General features: G+C 33.6%; 1 protein-coding gene across 1 annotated transcript in view; it reads right to left on the reverse strand.

The window, feature by feature from the left end:
* Positions 1–11,749: 11,749 nt before the first annotated feature.
* Positions 11,750–23,017, reverse strand: part of LOC145690181 (uncharacterized) — a 214,669-nt gene continuing 203,401 nt past the window's right edge. Inside the window, exons 28-30 of the mRNA XM_081764817.1 lie at positions 21,503–21,687; positions 14,887–15,102; positions 11,750–12,281 (exon numbers count right to left, since the gene is read on the reverse strand). Coding sequence (XP_081620943.1) covers positions 12,138–12,281; positions 14,887–15,102; positions 21,503–21,687 — 545 coding nt within the window. The 3' untranslated portion in view covers positions 11,750–12,137. The remainder of the gene's footprint in view (positions 12,282–14,886; positions 15,103–21,502; positions 21,688–23,017) is intronic.

A 23,017-nucleotide genomic window follows, 5' to 3' on the forward strand; every position in this document is an offset into this window, starting at 1 on the left:
TTCACCGAAACTGGTTTCTGTGAAAACTTTTCGAAAACACATAAACCTATTTCTGTGGAAATGGATTCGGTTTCCGGATTACAACGAAACACCATTCTGGTCAGAAATAGAACAAATTTTGGAAAAAAAAAACCGGAATCGGTTTTGAAGAAAACCGAAACTGGACCAGGTGAAAAACCGAACCGGTTTTGGAGAAAACCGATAACCGGTTTCGGTGAAAACCGATCCGGTTTTTGTGCCCACCATATATATATATATATATATATATATGTGTGTGTGTGTGTGTGTGTGTGTGTGTGTGTGTGTAACAGCCATACTTGCATATCTGGATTCATGTTCAACACAAAATAGGCCTATGTTGTATTCAGTTTTACCCCAAAATTTTCAGCACCCCCATTGAAAATTTCTGGATACGCACCTGCCCTTGAACAAGATATTGTGTAAAAATAAACATTTATTATATTAAGATACAGTACAGTATTTATACAAACACTTGAAAATCTACATATGAACTTTAAATTTTAAAAATCCCCTCCTTTTGACGAACTTCTGCATACGCTATTTGAGTTTAACGATTTACTAACTACATAAACCATAAATAGTTATTACCGTTTACGTAACAGTTATCAATCGTCGCTCCGCTACGTTCGTCCCTGTCTGTCTACCTCCCTTTATTTGAAAATGGATATTGATTATATGAATATGGACGTGCTTTGTTGTTTATTAAAGAGAAAACTCAAACCATTTTTGCGGTAAAAAAAAAAAAAAAAAAGAAAGAAAGAAAACGCTAGATTAGATGGCAGATCACATAATGATGTTGCAACATCAGTTTCGGAGAGAAAAGTTATTAGACACGAACACGTCTTATATATTTATATCAGGAGGTGACAGTGAGGAGTATGGCATGAGGTCATGTATCCCCCTACTTTTTCAGATCCACTTTTACTCCTAATTTATGTATAATATATAAAAATGAAAATGGCTTTGTGACTTCGCTCCTCTTGAACTACTAGACCGACCTCGATCAAATTTTCAACATAGACGAGGTTCGGGCCTGGGAGTGTTTGTATTATTTCACTTTGTCGGTTGAATGTAGAGGAGAAGGAGGGAGATGAGAAATATAAAAATAAATAAAATTTAATAACTCTTGAACTACGAGACCGATCTCAATCAAACTTGTAACATAGAAGAGGTTTGGGCCTTTGATCTTTTTCTCTTACGTTGACGGTGCAACTTAGAGGGAAGGGATATATATATATATAATATAAAAATGAAAGTGACTACCTTTATGACTTAATAAACCCACCCGAACGATCTTGATTAAATTTTCATCATACATAAGGTTCGGGCCTGGGAATGTTTTTTTTTTTTTTTTTTTTTTTTTTAATGTTACTTTGACCTACAACGTAAAGGAGGGGGAGGGATGAGATATTTAAAAATGACACATATTTACCGATATTAGTGTCGAATTCATAGTTATCGGTGTCGCTGAGATAAACAATTACATTTCTAATGCCTTTTAAATCCAAATTCGGCCCCGCAACTTGAGGGAGGGGAAGATATATATAAAAATGATCGAAAACGATCGATATTACTGTCGAATCCATGAGATGAAGAGTGACACTAAATCCAAATTCAGCCCACACTCGTAATATTTAATTGAAGCATTTAGAGGATAGAGATGTTATGTATCAAATTGAATATGATGGAAAAATTGACCGTTAACATATCGGCTTCATCGTTTCTAAATATCTGCACTCAGACGAGGACTCACTAAATATTATGTTATATAGCATGTTTAACATGTGCATGAACCCCAGAATGCAAGGTTTCAAAAAATGTATCATAACATTTTTATCCTCTAAGGGTTTCAATTTTTAGTGTCATTTTTACCACACACATGTCCTAAGGAGTTGTCCATTTAAAGTTTTTATTTCAACCCAGCGAAACGGGGAATCAACTCTAGTAATTTTGGTATGAAAAGAAATTAGATTTTTTTTATTTTTCTTTTGTTTGATACAGTTCGCTTTCAATCTCTTAATTATATTATACAACCAAAAACGATTATTTCAACGCACGAAACGTTATACATCTATTTATAACTAGATATCTCTACGGTATGAATTAAGAATAGGCGTACTAATACAAAATAACTATATTCCGTCTTTTAGACAAAATAGACTCTTAACACCAAGGATGTTACAAATAGAGGATCTGCCCATATGCATCTTCATCCTATTAAATCGGTGAAGCCAAAAAGCAACCGAGCATCGGCATGTCTGATTGGCTACTCTCGTTTCTATCATCGTCTGATTCGCTACTTTCGTTTCCGTCATGATTGTTGGCTCAAAACTTTGCTATCCTATTGGGCGGAGTGGGCAGAGTAGGGGTGGCGAAACTGTGACGTATGGCTTCAAGATTTTGTTGTAAGGGCAGATCCTCTATTTTATAAGATCCTTGCTTAACACCTTCAAAAATGATATTATATAAGCGATGATATGTTCTTCGGTGCAGGTTTACTTTTACGGGAGCTTAGTCATTATTGCTGAGATACAGTGTTATCTTAGCAATATTCGATACTCAAATTGCGTTAACAAGAAATTGAAATTATTTTTATTGCAAAAGTTTCTCAAATAATACCGATGGTTTAATTTCCATCATTACTCTGGAACGCCTGGAAAAATTTCGACCAAACTCGGTACGCACGCAATTTATAATCTGAAAAATATAATGAGGGGGTAATAATTCCCTAGTATCTTTAGGAAAGTAGAGAGATGATGGCAAAATAATTGAAAGTGATTATTATTAGTGCCCAACCAATAGTTATCGTAGTTGCTGATATGAATACTGACACTCTCGATATCATTTAAGTCTAAGGGCGCCTCTATTAGTATCCCAAGGGGAGAGAAGGGTAACGGAAAATAATACAAATTTTTGAGTTGAGTTGAGTTGATTTTGAGTTTAATGTTCCTTTCAGCAGCGAGGCTATATGAGACGGGACCTACTGATTAACGTGGAAAACGAACTACATGAGCTACCACAGGGAATCCAAGCCAGGTCTCCCATGCCAAAGGCGCGTATGCTAACCGCTTAGCAACGAAGGAGTTCGCAGAGGAAGAGAGAGAGAGAGAGAAACAATATGTATTTTTACTTATCAACTTGAAATAATAGAAAATTTTCTGGTTCCCGAAAGCTAATTGGAAAATTATAGTTCGTTGCTGACTAACTTTCCTCTGCAAAAATTCAAATTTGCAGCTCAATATGCAGTTAAATATAGTGGAAAATTTTCCACCTAACATCACTATACATAATATCCAAAATTGTCCGGGTTATGAAAAGTTTTTCCACTTGTTTCTACATCGTAATGAAAATTTTTTGATCCATGAAAATTCCTTTCACTTGTTTCTACAGAGCAATAAAACTTTTCGATTCACAAAAAGTTGTTTTACTTTTTTCTTCAAAAGTTTTCGGACTCATAAAAAGTTCTTCAATTTTTCCGCACAGGACAGACAATTTTTCGATTCATGAAAAATTGTTTCACTTGTTCCTACATAGTACTGAAAATTATCTGATCCATGAAAATTTTCAGATTCTTTAAACGATCTTTCACTTTTTAACATTTCTATACACGAGTTCAATTAATTTTATGATTACTGAGGAATTGTTACTTGATTACTGATGTTTTATTTAGAACGGAAAATTTTCCGGAAAGATATAGCGGAAAATTTTCCGAAATGGAAAATTTTCCACCTCACATCACTACCCATGCCGAAGATGAGCACTCTAAATATTACGAGGGAATTCCCCACAGTCCTGTGGTGCTGCTCAGCCGGTTCGCTAGAATCGGTTGTTAAAATATTTTCAGTTCGCAGAACCGCTTGTTCTACCAAGACAACAGTAAATATTACCCAGTTATACCCAGAAATAGTGAATTTTTGTTTAACTATCTTTGTTTCTAGAACCTCTTACAGCTCCAGGATTAAACATATGATCTCTCAGAACAAGGCTAAGCTCTTATTTCTTAATCTCAAATGCTCAGATATCAAGAATGAGATTGTGATTACACCAGTATAATTGTGAGGGTTATTTATATTCGAAACGCATACATACATTATCAACAACGACGTAAACTTCGTGGTTTTTGTTAATGTTGTTCACGACGGGGGTCTCTCTCGTCTCGTGAAGTATCATGGAGATTCAATTTCGTTTTCAAAAAAGTTTAATTATTCTTATTGAACGATGTCGTCTTGTGTCGTTTCCTCAGCAACACTATTTTCTGCACACAATAACACACATACACTATGTGATCAAAAGTATCCGGACACCTGGCTGAAAATGACTTAGAAGTTCATGACGTCTTCCATCGATACTGCTGGAATTAAATATGGTGTTGGCCCACCCTTAGCCTTGATGACAGCTTCCACTCTCGCAGGCATACTTTCAATCAGATGCTGGAGGTTTCTTGGGGAATTGCAGCCCATTCTTCACAGAGTGCTGAACTGAGGAGAGGTATCAATGTAGGTCGGTGAGGCCTGGCACGAGGTCGGCGTTCCAAAACATCCCAAAGATGTTCTATAGGATTCAAGTGATGGACCCTGTGCAGGGCAATTCATTACAGGGATGTTATGGTCGTGTAACCACTCCGTCATAGACCGTGCAGTATGAACAGGTGCTCGATCGTGTTGAAAGATGCAATCGCCATCCCCGAATTGCTCTTCAACAGTTAGAAGTGAAAAGGTGCTTAAAACTTCAATGTAGACCTGCGCTGTGAGAGTGCCACGCAAAAAAAAAAAAAAAAAAAAAAAAAAAAAAAAAAAAAGGGTGCAAGCCCCCTTCAAGAAAAGCACGACCACACCATAACACCATCACCTCCGAATTTTAGTGTTGGCACTACACACGCTGACAAATGACGTTCACCGAGCATTCGCCATACCCACAAACTGCAATCGGATCGCCACATTGTGTACCGTGATTCGTCACTCCACACAACGTTTTTCCACTGTTCAATCGTCCAATGTTTACGCTCCTTACACCAAGCGAGGCGTCGTTTGCATTTACCTATGTGATGTGTGGCTTATGAGTAGCCACTCGACCATGAAATCCAAGTTTTCTCACCTCAGACCTAACTGTCATAGTACTTGGAGTGGATCCTGATGCAGTTTGGAATTCCTGTGTGATGGCCTGGATAGATGTCTGCCTATTACACTTTACGACCCTCTTCAACTGTCGGCGGTCTCTGTCAGTCAACAGACGAGGTCGGCCTGTACGCTTGTGTGCTGTACGTGTCCCTTCACGTTTCCACTTCACTATCACATCAGACACAGTGGACCTGGGGATGTTTAGAAGTGTGGAAATCTCGCGTACAGACTTCTGACACAAATGACACAAAATCACCTGACCACATTCGAAGTCCTTGAGTTCCGCGGAGCGCCCCACTCTGCTTTCTCATGATGTCTAATGACTACTGAGGTCACTGATAATGAGTACCTGGCAGTAGGTGGCAGCACAATGCACCTAATATGAAAAACGTATGTTTTGGGAGTGTTCGGATACTTTTGATCACATAGTGTATCTATCCACTTATAATTTCCTTGAGTATTAAATTTTTACCACATGTTTTGCTTAACGATTCTGTTCAAACGTTCTACGATATGTTGTTTTACGGAGACACATGCTCAAAATGGAGGGTTTGAAATTGAAAAGTTAGCAAAATATCATCTCTCTATGACTTACGGTTCCCAAGATATGGCTCCTTAAATCTCCTGAAATCCGAACATTTTTGGCCAATATCTTGGGAACGTTGACCAGTTGAACAGTGGCCACCGATTATTTGGTACCAAAATGTTCACCATCCTCTTAGGTATTGGTCAGCACCAGTAGGATCTCTCTATGACTTACGGTTCCCAAGATATGGCTCCTTAAATCTCCCGAAATCGAAACTTTTTGGCCAATATCTCGAGAACGGTAAGTCATAGAGAGAGATGAAATTAGTGATGATCAATACCTAAGAGAATGGTGAACATTTTGGTATCAAACAGTAACCGGTGGCCACTTTTCTGTTAAAAGTGATTTTCATGAAATTACTGCCATAACAATGCCCCCTCTTAAATATTTTGTAAAATCCCTTTTTCCCTCTGGAAGCTAAACAAACCATAGGACGAAAGAATGGATGTGATTTTCAAACTCCTTGTTGTTTGTTTAGTGAAATTAATTGTCTACACAAATCTTCCGAAAACCTTCCGTTTTTAGGCGAGACATATTAGTTCTTGCAGGTTGAATTTTCCAATCTGAATAAAACAGCAACAAACAAGCGTCCCGTAAACCTTTTTCGGGACAATTAATTCTATTATTGAAAAGCGGTACTGTTCTGGAAAACTGCGACATCTAGCAACCCTAAGCTAATACCATAATTGAAGTAAATAATTAGTTGGTATATATTACTCTACTTTAAAAAATAGTCTGTAATATGCGTACTGAAGATTCAAAAGAGTTAATATAGTCTTACTTAATCATATCATCCAATGTGCGTAAGTGTAATAACACTGGCTATTAAACGTTCAAGTATCGAAACTCTCAAGAGACGTAATTATTGCGAAATTAAAATACCACTAATTTTACAGTAATTATTTGATATCTTCAAATAGACATAAGATTATCGAAATGTGGAATAAGGGCTCGCTAGACAATATTATTTTGCATTAGGTATCGTTACCATGAGTCACCTAGTAGCAGCCATTTGGAAACGCGAAAATAAATGCCGATTTTCTAAATTTCTGGAAATCGAAAGCAGATAAGTCAGTCGTAATAACGGTATGTCATGTAAAATAATATTATTAAGGGGCTCTTGTTCTACTTTTCAATTATCTTTTATCTATTTTGAAGATACCACATAATTACTGTAAAATTAGCGGTATTTTAATTTAGCCGTGATACGGCGTCTTAAACTTTTATTTATTTATTATAACGTTTAATGAGCTAGCTTTTTCTTACTAAATTCTTTCACATTTTTATGTTATTTAAGGAGTGTATCGAAAAGTAGTTAGCAACATTGCATATGTCAGGAAAGTCAGAAGAAAAAATAAAAAGTGAGGCAAACCCACGTTTTTATTAATAGAGAACCTCTATGTATCTACATGACGAAGAAAATAAAACTTACATGTCCCGTCCTACATATGAACGTAGTTTCTGTTTAATTCCAGCCATTAACCGTTGCACAGTCTCGACGGTGCATTTCCTCGATGCTGCAGCCCAGTTTCTCTTGAAGTCCGTCATGTTGCGCACTGGTTTATCATTCTTACGGAAGTTGCGTTTGACAATTGCCCAATATTTTTCGATTGGACGGAGTTGTGGGCAGTTTGGTGAGTTCATGTGTTTCCCTACAAACTCGATGTTCTGTTCATTGAGCCACCGTACTGTCGTCTTAGCATAGTGTGCTGTTGCTAAGTCGGCCCAAAACAAGGGGGGGATTGCATACCTTTTATACAATGGCAACAGTCTTTTTTGTAGACATTCCTTTCGGTACACTTCTGCGTTTATGGTGGATTCTGCATAAAAAATACCGGAGCGCAAACCACAGGAGCAGATTGCCTGCCATACCAGTACTTTTTCCCCAACTTTTTCCACGTCAACGTACCTCTGTGCAGCACATACATCCCCAGCATTGCGTGCAGTATAATATTGGGGTCCCGGAAGTGTTTTTGAGTCCTCTTTTACGTACGTTTCATCGTCCATCAAAACACATCGCTCTGGTGACTTTACGATGTTGTAATACAGCTTGCGGGCTCTTGCTTTTGCCGTTTGTCTCTGCTTTGGTGTTTGTTTCGCACGTTTTTGCTTCTTATAGGTCTTCAAATTATGTCTGGCTTTGATACGCTGAATCATTCCTAAGGACGTTCTCGCTTTGGTAGCCAAATCCCGCACAGACATTGATGGATTTTGGTGTATCAACCGCACAACTTCACGGTCGAGTCCAGAGTTTCTGGGACCCTCTTTTCGCCCGAATCTCGGCATATCTTCAAAGCTATAATGTTCACCGAATTTCTCAATGACCGATTTCACAGTTGTATGATGAGCCCCACACTTTTTCCCTATCTGATTGTATGTTATGCCTTTGACGGTGCACCAATTGTGCAGGATTTCCCACTTCACTTCCCGTTTCACACGCGACATTTCCCATTCAACTCGGAACACAGCAACAAGCACGCAGATATCCGTTTACAAGACTTCAACTGAACAGGTGCTTCCAGGTTTTGCCGTCTATGCAGCCTCGCAAGTGCATACCGACACTCCCAATGTTGCTAACTCTTTTCGATACACTCCTTAAAACGTTTTAAATGTTTACAGGGATGTTTGTATGCGATGTTTAGAACTTTGCATCGTCGAATGTTTAATTCGGAAACCATTTGGAGTTCTAAAATTTAATTTCTTCAATATTTCGTCTCAACATTTTAGTCCTGATTACGAACATAACTTTTACGCGTATATTAGATATCTAAGGTTTCTAAAAACGCAAATGGACAATGAAATATTTCAAATTACTCAGATGAATGTATTCAGTAGTGTTCGATTAAATTGGCACTTGAATATTATATGTTTCCAGCTATTGTGCTTATGTTTATTATGTAAATTATAAACATTTAACAATCGTACCTATATTTTATCTAAATTTACTTGGTTAATATTTAATTTTAAATTTTAATTTGACTAAATGAAAATTTATTCTAAATACTCTTTTTGTGTGTTTTTTAAAAAAAAAAATAATGTAGAATTATAACTTGTTCAAGGTTATAATTTGTTGTTCACTTATCTTAAGTAAGATCTGATATATTGTTATCTATTGTAATTTCTTGGTATCCCTAATGTGTTAATTTTCATAGTTTTTGTCAGATTGATAAAAGATATTGTATTCGCAAACCACTACATACATTTCTGGTTAACAAAAAATGTCAGTACATCAGTTAATGTTTACATCATATTTGAGGTAATGTTATTTTAAAATTGTAAAGTCACTCAAAAATTTTAATTTTCGTTCCGTTTCATTGAAAAGTAACTTCATTTTTGCGGATACAATATGATATTAAATCCAATTCAAATAATATAGGGAAATTACTGACTACTTACAAAGTTTAGCATCTGTTCTGTTTACCAGGAGTATACGAAGTAGTCTGCGTATGTAGTGAGTCTCCATGGGTATGGCAAAACGAAACATTAGCAACTTAACGCCGAAATAGTTCGAAAAAGAATATTCAGTTAGGTATTCTACATGGATTAGGATCACTAAAGTAGAATCAATTGATAAATGTACGAAAAATATTTTTTACTATGTATTTCCGATATGTCGCAAATGCGACTTCTCCTCACTCAATCCTTCTAATTTTCCCTCAATCAGTGTACGAAATTGTTGGCGAGGGATGCAAGGGGAGCAACAACATATATATGTATAAGAAAATAGTGACTTATAGGGATTTGTAAAGGGAAAACTTGAAGCGTGGGGAATCTCCTTTCCCTAGGGCTTCTCACTTTCCTCTGTCGATGTATTGAAACTTTCTGTACAATAGACATGCAATACACGCTATTACTATGTGCTTTTTATTGTATTTATCACATATTCAAAAATCATTAGTGATATTTATTAGGACCACCCAAAAATGTTACTCATTACTGACGGATGTCGAGAAAAAGCAACATATCACATAATTGTAATATTTCGAGAAACGTTTGGTCCAAAATGAACAATATTACGTCCCTGTAACCGTTGAATGTTCACAAGTGCTAGACAGTTTTTGTATTACAAGTGCTTACCTGTTTTGCAGTAGGGCAAAAGATATAAACAGCAAAAACACAAAAACTCGTTGTTCTCCTATCTTCAAAATCCCCCCCCCCACACACACACACACACACACTCATAAAAGTACATAAAAATCATTCATAGATGATATACTAAGCAAGGATGAGTTGAACGGTAAGTCGCGAATTCGTTGCAATCGGCATCAGCGGTCACAGCCATACATCATCTCGTAGAAGCACGCATAAGAAGTATGTCACGGATTCGCGACAGTCGTCCAAAAGGGGTTAAATCCAGCATCAATACATACATTTGGCACGCCAAGAAAACGTTACACATAATAACATAAAATATCTTGTTAATAATTGAGAACGAGAAACCATAATTTCACAACCCTTACAAAAAAAAAAAAAAACGAAAAGACTGCTTCATTATTAGTTTCTGTTAATACAAAATATTCAAAATTGAACTCTGACCAAAGAAATTAAGATAGAATATAAATACTATTACTTGATTACTAGTATTTATACAACAAAATTAAGAACAGTTGTTGGGAATATGGTGTATCTAACCGCCAGCTTCTACTCAATTGAAGAACATTGTATAGTTTTAATGGCTCACTTCTTACTATCTTCAAAATTAAAGCTGATGATTTTCAGACGAAATATTGTAGAAATTGAAATAGAGAAGAAATAGTAAGTAGGTCTAACCTGTAGTCTGAATTCCCTTATTGTTATATAGTTAGTACTCCCTATTCTCTGGTGCAGGAAAGTAAGTTTGAATGCCGAGTGAGAGTTCATATTGTTTCTATATACTTCCCATATAGGTACAAAGTCTACAATGGACGTCCAACTACGTACATATAAAATCCTATAACTATTCTATCAGGCCTTGTTTTCATATTGTACTAAAACACAATAACACACTGAGCAAGGTTGTGTGATAATATGTAAAAACACAATCACGTAACAGTTTCAACATAATAACTGTGTCTTCATCAGACTTCCACTCCTTCTCTGATGAAGACACAGTTATTGTGTTGAAACTGTTACGTGTTTTTTTTTTTTTCATATTATTACATAGCCTTGCTCAGTGTGTTATTGTGTTTTAGTACAAATAAAGTATATTATGAAATTTCTACACAAATAGAGTAATTGAGACCGTTTCTATGTTTCATCCATGTTTAATTTGATTTAAATCCCTAGCTTAAGTTTTCAAATACAAAAATTGTTTTCATTGCAGGGGTGCTACTATAGATGATTCATTGTATTGCGTAACACTGTATTTTCCAAAGTATTACACACATGGCAACGTTGATACTTGAAAGGTAGCTGAAATTCCGAGGTTTCATCATACATTACAAATTGCATTCGTTGCCGCAAAGTTTTTCCAACACAGTTTGCTGTGGAGTACCAAGTTCACAACTTGTGGGAACTGTTGATGTATGTGCATCTCTCAACAACTTGTCGCTAATTCTTTCCAATGTTTCATTAGTAACGCCTGTTTGACTTGTTTGTGCTTCTCCCTTTACATAGACAACCAAGACTTCAAACTTCCGATATTACTCTCAGGTTCATTTGTCTATTTTTTTACACTAAATATTGTCCCCAAAATTTTAGTTATTCTCTATATATTAGTGACTAACTTTCACATTTATTTAGTATAATGACCATTATCGTGATTTCAGATTTTCACTTTCATTCTCTTTCATACTAGTACCAATAATAAGAAATTTCGCCTGGGACAGTTATATATATTTCTTACCATTAATCTAGTTTTGATCTTCTTATTGACTAAAGTCGTTTGAAAAGCTGCAGAGATTGTCGCCAAAAACACATCCGAATTCTCTCAATTAGTGAAAAGATCAGGCAGTGATCAAGCATCACAATTGAATTCCAATCTAACAACAACAACTTTAAAAGTATGTACAGTACTTTACAAATAAAAATGCATTTCTAGATAATGTACAAGTCCTAAAAATAAATATATTTTATTACTTATTACTTTGTAAATACATATAAAAAAAATCGATTTGTACAAAAAACAGCTCTGGGAAATAACAACACTAGTAAGTCCATATAATACAGATTCAACTAAAAACTTCTTTACATGTTTTGGCAGTGAACTCGTTGTAATACAACGTTCTTATATATATATACGTGACATTCTAGAACATTAACGTACATCTAAAAAAAACACAAACAAATTTATAAAAAAAACAATGTGCGTATACTTAATGGCAAAGAGTGAATGAAGTCTAAGGAATGCTATACATGAGAATCAACACACAACATACAAGAACACAAAATGGTCTCTGTTTTCATTTCTTTTTAAATAGAAGAATATTATATCATCACTTAAAGCATACTGGACCCACTTCAAAACCAAATGCTTGGTGAGGCAAGCCGTAGTCTATTGGGAAGAAATCTACAATAGGTAATTGATCCAATTTTTTGGTTCTTACTTCCAGAACAGTCTTGCTTTTCGTTTTACGACTCTGCAAAACATAAAATATAATATAAGTAATTTTGAATGCAAATAAGTAATCATTACTCATATTCAACCCTCAATAAAACATAATGTAATTACAGTATAATTATTTAATGAATATAAGAAACGTTTAGTTAAATTAAACTTATTAATCTTGATATTCCTTGCAGTCAGTTAGATGAAATTTCAACTTTGTTTTCTTTTTGGTATACATTTATTTGATTATCCTAAATTCTTACTTCATACAAAAATCACCAAGATAAAACTTCACCAGAAATGCAACAATCTACTAAATCTGAGGTTGCAACATTGATGCGCACGTAACATATAAGAATACGTAACGTATTCGTATTTCATTTAAATAAATCTAAGGATTTATTAAATAGGGTTTCTAGTAAGTTGTACAAAATGTAATTGTTTGTAAGTATAGAGAATTATTAGATACACCTAGAATAATAAAAATATTGTTAGAATATGCTGTATTGTTATTTAGTTAGTATAGTTACATTATTACGCGATTATTTCCAAGTACCTCATTAGATATGAGTATCAAACTTCCTCATATAAAAAAAAAATCTCTAATAACGTTTATCTTAGAAGATGTTATATGCAACTGAAGATATGGAGATGAATATTTTGTAAGAAGATGAAATAGAAGCCTTCTAGGTTGGGAAAAGAAAAATTTTGGGATTGAAATGTTCAGAATCTGCAATTCATCAAATTGACTTCAAGAAATGGAGGTTAGTAAGGTTAACATATACTGCATTGTTTATCTAAGAATTTATTCATCATTAGATAATTACACGTTGTAATTATATTTCTGTTGTTGTTCAAGCTGTGCTAACGTAATACTTTAGCTTTGCTCAATAAAGATTTCATTCTGCATTACAAAGTATTCTAAGTTGTTAATTACGATCGAGGAATCATTAAAACGTAATGGATATATAACCAGAAAATTTTTACTATTAGTTGCAGGCAAATTACTACTTACAATGAATTCAATTGGTTATGAAATATATTTTTCGATAACTCAATAATACAAGGGTTTCCTGCTTTAATCTCAGGTCATGTGAGTTTATAATGGACAATGACATTGTGTTAGTGAATTTTCCGAGATTCTGCCTTTCCCTTCAACTACGGTATTTATTTTCATACATGTAATTTCTTTTATCACCATTCACTTAAACTTATCATCAGTTTTCTTTTAAAGTACAAGCCATAATCCGATATGATAGAATGCAAAACTAAAGACTTGATTTCACTTCGTAACTTTTAGATCCAATCACCTGCCTTTTTCAAGAACAGGAACACAAAGATAATGAAATGAAATGAAATTTCTACTTTTACGTCCCATGATTATGCCCATTAAGCTAAAGGAGACAGATGATCATTGAAAGTAAATAATTATGAAATAATTTGGTGGAATGATCATGTGGGAGGATACGGAATAATACCGAGAAACCCCGATCATGTGGAAGGATACGTCATAAACCACAAACTTACATAGTCTGAAAACGAACAAGGTACTACTCGTATTAGAAGTGAAAGCTCTCCCATTAAGTCATCGTGCCCAATAATAATAATAATAATAATAATAATAATAATAATAATAATAATAATAATAATAATAATAATAAATATTTCAATTAAAAGGATGTGTGGAATTCATTCAAAGAAGCGGATGAGGAAACTGTCCTTTTCCCTCCCTTGCTGCTCCTTTTAAATCCGATTTTGTCTTTCTTCTCTATTATGTTTCTGTTTCTATTTCAGGAAGATCAAAAGCTTAGGGGATATGTTTTGAAACATACATTTAATTTATAAGTAAACATCCATTTTATAAAAGTTTCTGTAAATTACAATATCCCTTATATGAATTTTGTTTCTGAAATCGTTCTTTAAAAATATTTCAGTCAGTCAATATTGAATTTATAAGATGGTAAACTTCCTGACTCACTCATAGCATATTTCCAAACCCTTAGGCTAAAACTTCAACAAATGTTCTTAAACTCTAAATTGTAAATACAGGGGTTATATAAATATTTTCCTTAAACCCTCAATTATAGGTATTTTTTCCCTTAAGAATTTAAAATGTTTTTTTTTTCACAATTATTATGTATTTCGTTCGAACTAATGAACATACTTTACAAACTTTAGCGTGTAATGCCTTCTTGGTTTAGAAAATACCTCTGCTATTCGCTTCCATGAAATCAATACGGAAAACGCAGACAGAAATATAAATCGACAGAAGATCTGTATCATATTAACTGATATAGTGATACACAAATATCCTTTTTAAATCTTGTAATGTGAATACGTCAAGGTTCTGAGAAGTTTGGCTCTTAGAGGATGCAAATACTCTGTTTAAACTTTAAATTATGGGCATGATAGAATTCTGTCAAATTCGACCCTCAAGACGAAAAGAGGGGTACTTCTTTTTCAACCTTCAATAGAACTTACTAGTAGTTGATTTTGATAGTGTTTAATATTTTAACTTAAGTTCCTAACAATAAGAATCTACCTTGTAAATTGAAAGTTCTGGGAGATTGGCAAGAAAAATATTATTTTAAGTGATTCGTAAATATCTAAAGTTTATATTAAGTTCATATACTTACTTTACAACCATCAAATATGATGTTTGGTTTGATAGCAAGGTAGCTAAATTCCTGCTCATTATCACCTAACAATTTTAAAGCATAGTCATGATTATACGATTTTAAATTATACCACGCTGCTGAATTTATACAAGTGTAAGTAAAATTTTGATATGCGTCCATGCTCAGTAACCTAAGGAAGGTCATTTGGACAAGCCCAACAGTTTCGTAAGTTATCTGCAAAAGAGAAGAAAACAAGAATTTTAATTCCTAATTTGTTATACTTGTTCTTATAATCACATTAGATAATCAATTAATTAATATCACATAATGAATTATGCAGTTGATACCGAAACATGTTATATTTTCTTCACTATATTCTGTATACTGTTTCGATCTTTTCGAAAAGAAATATTTAATTGATAAACTTTTTAATAATTAAATTGCTAGAAGCACAAACATTATATTTTTCCTTATTTTAAGGAGAGATATATTGTTTCTTCTTTGACTCCTCGTATTCCATGAACTTCTAATATTTTTAAAGTATTCAATGTGACAGAAAAACAGACAGCAACAGTGGCGTAATTAAAGAGGGGCTTCCGGGCGAAAATTGTATTTACCATTTTAAAGTAAATGAAATATCTTGCAGAATGTTCACATTTCCCGGAATAAAGTCAGTAAAGCCCCCCCCAAAAAAAATCGTAAATACGCCACTCGACAGCAATATCAAAGTTTTTAGCTCTATAACCTCCACACCTTAAGAACTACTATGATACAACAAGATAATGGCAATATTTGACTGTTAATCGGATTATACAGTAAAAACAGTGTCTCGGGACTTTGGGAACATTTAGTGAGATAGGAAATGCCAACAAAACATCCCCTGGATAACCTAGACAGTCTTGTTGCAAAGAGACAATTCAGCGTGTTGCAAACGCCATGGAACATCTCCACAAATCCTCCTCTTGATGTCTCAAGAAGTGTCCACAGGCACAGATTCCCGTAACAGTGTCCACAGGATTCTGAGACAAGACTCGCAACTGTATTCATATAAGGTACAAGTAATGCAGCAATTGCATCCGGTAGATAGATGAGTCAAAAGACTTTTTGTGTTATGTTTCTAGAGAAGTATAACGAGAACAAAACATTTCTTTAGTATGTGATCATATCAGATGAGGCTAATTTTCACTTGTCTGGGTAGTGTTAACAAGCAAAACTGTAGTTTCTGGGTAAACAAAACCCTCGCAATCTTCACGAAAAGCTATTCTACAGTATGCTGAACACATTTTTTTCAGTTCTGAGTTACAACACGTTGGTTTGTTACTCATGGATCCAACAAGATGGCGCCACCATTTATCATACAGCACTATTGTCCATGGGAACCCTTCGCCAACAATTTCCAAGATGTCTAATTTCGAGTTTTGGTGACATGTATTGGCCATCGAGATCACAGGATCTAAAACTAGCAGCTTACTTCCTTAGGGTTAGCTGAAGGAAAGAGTATACACCGAAAAGCTCCGAACAGCTGAAGATCTAAAAGAAAGCATCAGCAGGGAATTTGCATACATTTCAGCTGATATGCTGCACCATGTCATGCTGACAATGAAAGAAAGAGCCCTAAAATCTTCCCGCCTCAGTGATTTCCACTTCAAGGACGTGATGTCCAAAACTTAATGTAGTGTGGAAAACTTCAGTATCCCATCTACATATTAAGCAAAGTTTGTTGTAAATTTAATTATTACCACCCACAATATTTGTATTTAAAATGTGTTCAATCAATATGGGACATCCTGTATTTTGAGAGTTTTCGAACAAACAGTTTCGAAACGAAAAAAAAGACTCATCACGGCTTTCGTAAGCATCATAACCCTAACTAACTCTACAACGTAAGAAACTCGAAGGTTTATGGAAACAAAAAAAAACATAAGTTTTCATTTGTATCGTGTGTCAGTTTAATTCTGTTGTTTACCTGCCTAACTTTATCACATCCTCCCACCTTCTACTTGATCTACTCGAAATGTTTTTCAAAAAGTTTACTAACTAGAACTCGATGATCCTCTACGTGTATAAGGCATTTCTTAATAGATGTGTTACTCCTATGTTACTCCTATCTTAGATATCCCGCCTTTGATATTTGATAAGTAACTATAACATTCTTAAAATCTATAAGTAGTTAACTGAATCGTATCCCCATATTTTCACTTTTTCTCTCATAGTTGCCTATTGTAGATTCTGTCCATGCTAATTTATTACCTCTGAAACCATGTCTGAAGCATTTGATCACTTTGAGCTATATATTTGGTTAATCGCGTTACAAGAATATTATGATTGTAGCGTATTCCTGACAACTATCGCAGTTTACTTTACTCCCTCGCATTTCCTTTAAACAATATTATCGATTCTTGCCATTTCTTAGTAATTTCCTCTGCCATATTAACTAAATTAACCTAAGGATTTTTTTTTTTTAATTTTAGATGGTTTCTTCCGACTTAAGTAATTCGACTAAAATAGAAAGAGTCCCAACAGAGTGGTTGTTCACTTTTCCAGTCGCTGCATTTATCTCTAGGATAGATTCTTTAACAGATAATCAGGACTGCAATTATTTATGCCATTTATGCTTTATACTATTTATTATACTTATTTTTTGTTAGTTATTTACAAGGTTTATACGTATTTTTATTGTAACAAAAGGTTACATTTAAATAATTTTCATTATTGCGTCTGTATTGCCGCATAGCAACAATACTTTATTTTTCATTTAATGATTTCATAGCCTTCATTCATTCGTTTATTCATTTCAGTCTCTTGTGAGAAACCTTCTCCATGGATCCTTGTTGCCTTTATCTTAGAGTTATAGCTGTATCATTAAGTTGAATATTTTATACTTTTCTTTTTTGTCCTTGGGTTCAAAGGGTATGCTGCAATGTGTTATGTATTTATCACTTATAATTAGTTTCAATGGAAATGAACTGTACACTGACATTTTTTTGTTTTGAAATCTATAATATTGCAGGAAAGGATGATAATAGTTGTTATAAATTGTGGAGTGCGTTTTTTTTTTCTTTTTTTTTCTTTAAAGCAGATGTACCAAACATATTAAAATAATTGCAATACATCATCGCTGTGAAAGTCAGAAATGCACATGTTGAGCGAATGTTTATTGTAATGTAAGCAGAGACAGAAACATAACGTCAATAAAATCTAAGATTGTCAAATCTTCTGTTCAGTTTAAGTTGAAAATGGTTTGTCAGAATTTCTACAAAACGGTTCTGGAAAATAGGACCTATCTGCACACAGCAAGGAATCCCAAAAAATGTGGAAAGGAAGGTAGGTGTTTGTAATCACTAATGTTTCGTGTTATTTTTCATTTAATTTGGTACAATATACGTTTGATTAGCAGTAATTGTAATGTTAGTAGTTAGTAATAGTGTTATAAGTGTTACTTGTAACAGTGGTAATAACATGCAGAAATATTCTGTTCAAATTTGTGTCCCCAACTACACAAATGTAGCTACTTTTCAGACTTTCTGTCAACTTGATTTGGTAACCCTAGTCATTCTCCTCCCAGATACATGAACATTACGAAACAGTTATTAAACAACTTGGAGGCTTCGAACTGTGAATGTAGAAGACAATGAAGAAAATTAACATGTCAGAAAAACAATTATAAGATGGAACAGTGGCGTAGGGAAGGGGCTAGAGGGGCCGTCCCCCCAAATAGGTCCGACAATGTACTTTGGTACTTTGACGTTTGTAATTTTTTATATATTTTTATGTTTATATATTTCTTCGTTTGTAATGTTTCTATATGTATCTACAACAGCACTTGCCCCCCCCCCTCCCAAACAGACATCCTGGCTACGCTACTGAGGTGTAAGAAAATTATCAGCGTTGAGATAATGGCAATAAAGGGTACTGGCAACAGCACTAAATTTTCTTACTACAGTTTCCTAAACCATGTTATGCTGCTGCAGTTACTACTGAAATATAGATTTGTGAAAAACGAAGAAAAATTATAATACGTTGTTTTCAAAAAACTTCGTTTGAAAAAAACTCATTCCCCAAAATGAGCTGCCCCTTCTGCATTAATTCACGAGAAATTATTCATGGCTCATGCCATATAGTAGGGTTGTTAATAAAATATTTGTTCATGAAATACAAACTTGCTGTCTAGACAAAGAAAAAGCTCTAAAAATAAACTACCCCTTATGAATATTTTCACGAAAAGCCTTTTACACAACATTATAAGGTTATTAATGAAATATTTATTTATGAAATATAAACACAATTGCCTCAGAAATTCTTGACAAAATCATCAGAAAAGAAACTCACCCTCAAGAGTAAATTACTGCTTATGGATTTTGTCATGGCTTACCCCGTACTTTGGTCTATTAATTAAACACTTATTTATTAAATAGAAACTATAAACAAAATCCTTCAGTCGTTTCCTAGATATTCGTCTGGAAAGAACTCATTCCCAAAAATAAACTACCGATTTTGGATTTTGTCATTAAAATGACTAATCTCTTATTCTGTATTATTAATTAAACATTTACGAAATATGAACAAAATCGCCTTAATCATTTTCTTAGAAAATCGTTTGAAAAGAACTCTCTCTCAAGAGTAAACTTCCCATTTCAAGATTTTTTTGTGCACAAATGGGTTGTGTAATATTATCAGGTTATTAATGAAACATTTATTAATAAAATATGAATAAAGTTTGCCTGAGTGTCTTTCCAATCGTCCGAAAATAAACTTACCCCAAGAGCAAACTACTTCTTGTGATATTTTCAGGACAAATGAGTTATGCCGTATTAATTATGCATTTAGATACGAAATATGAACAAGATCGCCGGAGTTGTTTCTGAGAAAATCGACAAGGAAGCTCCTCTCAGGAGAAACTACTTCTCGTAGATTTTCCTAGACAAATGGCAGAGTTATTAATGAAACATTGACATATGAAATATAAACAAAAGCGTTAAATCCGTTTTTGAGAAAAGAGCATTTTTTATTTTCACTTTTCGGTAAACTATATTTTTGTTGGGGTAGGTAGAAATTCAACCCTCCCACACCCCTTAGAGAATCTTATAAAAACCTTAAGTTCATATTTAGGTTTCGGATACGTTGAATAGAATGATCTCTAAGCGAGTGTACATACACAGGTAGAAACGAACAGATATACATTCAAAAATCACTTTTTCGGCATGTAGAGAGCACGAAACGTGTAAATTCATTTAAATCTCGAATTCAATTTTATGCTATCGTCGCATGGCTTTATTAAAACGGAAGAATATTATGTTAAGGTGCAATTTGGAAAAAATTGCATTCTTAGGCAAAACAAAACGTATGGGAAAATAAAGATTATAATTGACGAATAGTATTAAAACCAATAATTCTTATTTAAAGATTAAGAGCTTGGTGCAGAATCATGGAGTGTGGATATTTTACAGTTCTCGATGAAATAACAAGTCACCAACGACAGAATATTGATAGTGATTTTTAATGTTAACCATAATTATTTTCTTGGTTGTGCAAAAAAGTTTGAGATTTCACACACACTTCCTATGTACTCTCTGATAAACTTCGCTTTCTTCGTGGATAGCTCCAACGTACACTAATATAGAATAAAGTAGTCCTTTTATATCTATGACACATGAAGAGTTTAGAGTTAGTTGAGTATTTTTTCACTTAATATGTAAATTGAGACAATTCTATCTTCTTACTATGTTCTCATGTGTCTATTAGATGTAAAAGTCTAATATTTCTAGGAATATATCATGTGAATAAGAAAAAGGATGACAATTTTAAACATCACATATTCGCTACATGGAATTTAACTTCACCCTTCGTTTCCACAAAAGTGGAAATTGCTCGTTTATATATATATATATATATAAATTATTAAAATTTTGAATTGCACTAATTAAGATATAATGTAATGTTTTGGAGATTATTTCAATTCAAAGGAGAATAGTGAGATCATCAGAAGGAGGAAACTACGTGGGTCATGTAAGTAATTATTTTGAAAACTAAATACAATCCCTATTATATGTATTCATGTATGAAATAATTATTAAAATAAACAAAGAAAATGTTACTCTAAATGTAAATATACACTCTGTGTCATAACAATTAAAACCAACTTTGTAATACCAACATAAAATAGTGTATTTTAAAGAAAAGACACAGATATCTTATTAAACTACTTTATAACAGTTCCTCAAAGATCGAAGATATTAGAAAATACTAAATTGTCTAAGAAAGGAATAGAGAGATTATTTAATGTGAAAATGTCCTTATAGCGTAAATGCTTAATTATGTAAAGATATTCAAATTTACTAATATAATATTCCACTTTTGTAAACAAATACATAAATAAATATTTAAACTTTGCATACGTATTTCCTTAAAAAAAAAACTTACATATTTAGGAACTCATTTGCAGTGTAATTTAATTCCTAAATTTGTAAATCAGAACCATACCTATTTAAAAGTTCTTATAAAAAAAAGGTAATGAGTTAGACATGTGAATGTATGATTTCATTAAGTAGACGATAATTCCTCGTACCAAAGGAACAAATCTCCGGTAAATGTATTAAAGGATGATAAATAAATAAATACCATACTTCATACTTACTCTAAATCCACCTCTCAAATTGCTGTACCAATCACCGTCAGCATTTTCTTTCCTCCATGGAATGTTAGGCATTTTGCTGGAATGTAAATCTGGGAATACACAAGTTTCTCCGAAGCCTGTCATGTTGCAAAAAACATATACTGCATCGTCCGGCATTCCAAGATTAGGATCGATCCAATACCATCCTGCAAGTTGAAAAAATGAAAGTAAACTTGTAAAGAATTCCTCTCTTATTATTGTCATTTTTCGTGGACAGGTTTTACATAATGCTAAAATATATGTTGAAAGATTTGATTTTGAAATATATCATATTCATATCAAGAAGCCTACACTAATGTTGGACCAGAGAAACCTAAACAAAAATTAATAAAAATCAAAATGAAATACATACACAATTTCAATACAGTACGAAATTTTTCAATATGATTTATAGAACCAATCATCCTTATTTTAGGACAAACAAATGATCTCTAATTAAGGACTAAATTAAGAACAAAATTGATCAGAGGCAGAAAAACATATTGGCAATGTTGGTACACCGGGCGAAAGAAAAAAATAAAATAAGATACAAAAGGATGTATTTAGTACAAGGTTTACAATTTGATGTGCAGTGTAAAGGATCGTGTGGATTTAGTTTAGTATATTTTTAGTTTCACTCATCTTTTCTGATTATTCACTTAATTTCATCATAGTTTATCGCATCATAAATCATTTTATTATAATAAAGAGAAAACTCTATCTATATATACGTATGTAAAAATAAGTCACTATGTTTCTGTATCTCTTGAACCATCCACCGATCTCGATCAAATTTTCTTAGATGAGGTTCGGACCGGGGGGTGTTTTCATCGTTTTACTTTGACAGTACAAAGTAGGGGAGGGGAGGGAAAGATATATATAAAAATAAATAACATTTAATAACCCTTGAACCACGAGACCGATCTCGATCAAATTTGCCACATAGATGAGGTTCGGGTTTGGGATGGCTTTCATCATTACACTTTGATGGTGCAACTTTGGGGAGTAGAAGGGGGATATATTTAAAAATGATCGAAAATGACCGATATTAGTGTCGAATCCATAGTGAACTATATACGAGACACAGAAAATTTGTGATCAGTGAATCAACTAAGAGCATATGTATTGTCATATGAAAACCATAAAATATAATTTAATTCAATAAAACACTTGAACAGTTAATATGGATTTATATTTGCGACCTTAAATAGAACTTTGATAAGTGATGTACTCAAACTTGAAATTGAAGAAGTCTATCTTATACAAAAAATATCTGTTTAAATCCTTTCTAATGGAGAAAAACAAAGATCCCTTAATAAGAATTATTTTCTCTATACCTTCACATATAAAAGAACAGTAAAGTGCTAAAAGCTTTCACCAAATGAAAACTAAAAGTACAAAGATAAACAAAATCTTTAAAGAAATTAAAATTGTTAGGTAAAATTACATTATATATTTATTCTTTCCAACTAGGACAACCCAAAAACATAAAAAGCA

The sequence above is a fragment of the Thermobia domestica genome, chromosome 7, assembly GCF_964235325.1.
Source record: "Thermobia domestica chromosome 7, izTheDome1.hap1.1, whole genome shotgun sequence".
NCBI lineage: Eukaryota > Metazoa > Arthropoda > Insecta > Zygentoma > Lepismatidae > Thermobia > Thermobia domestica.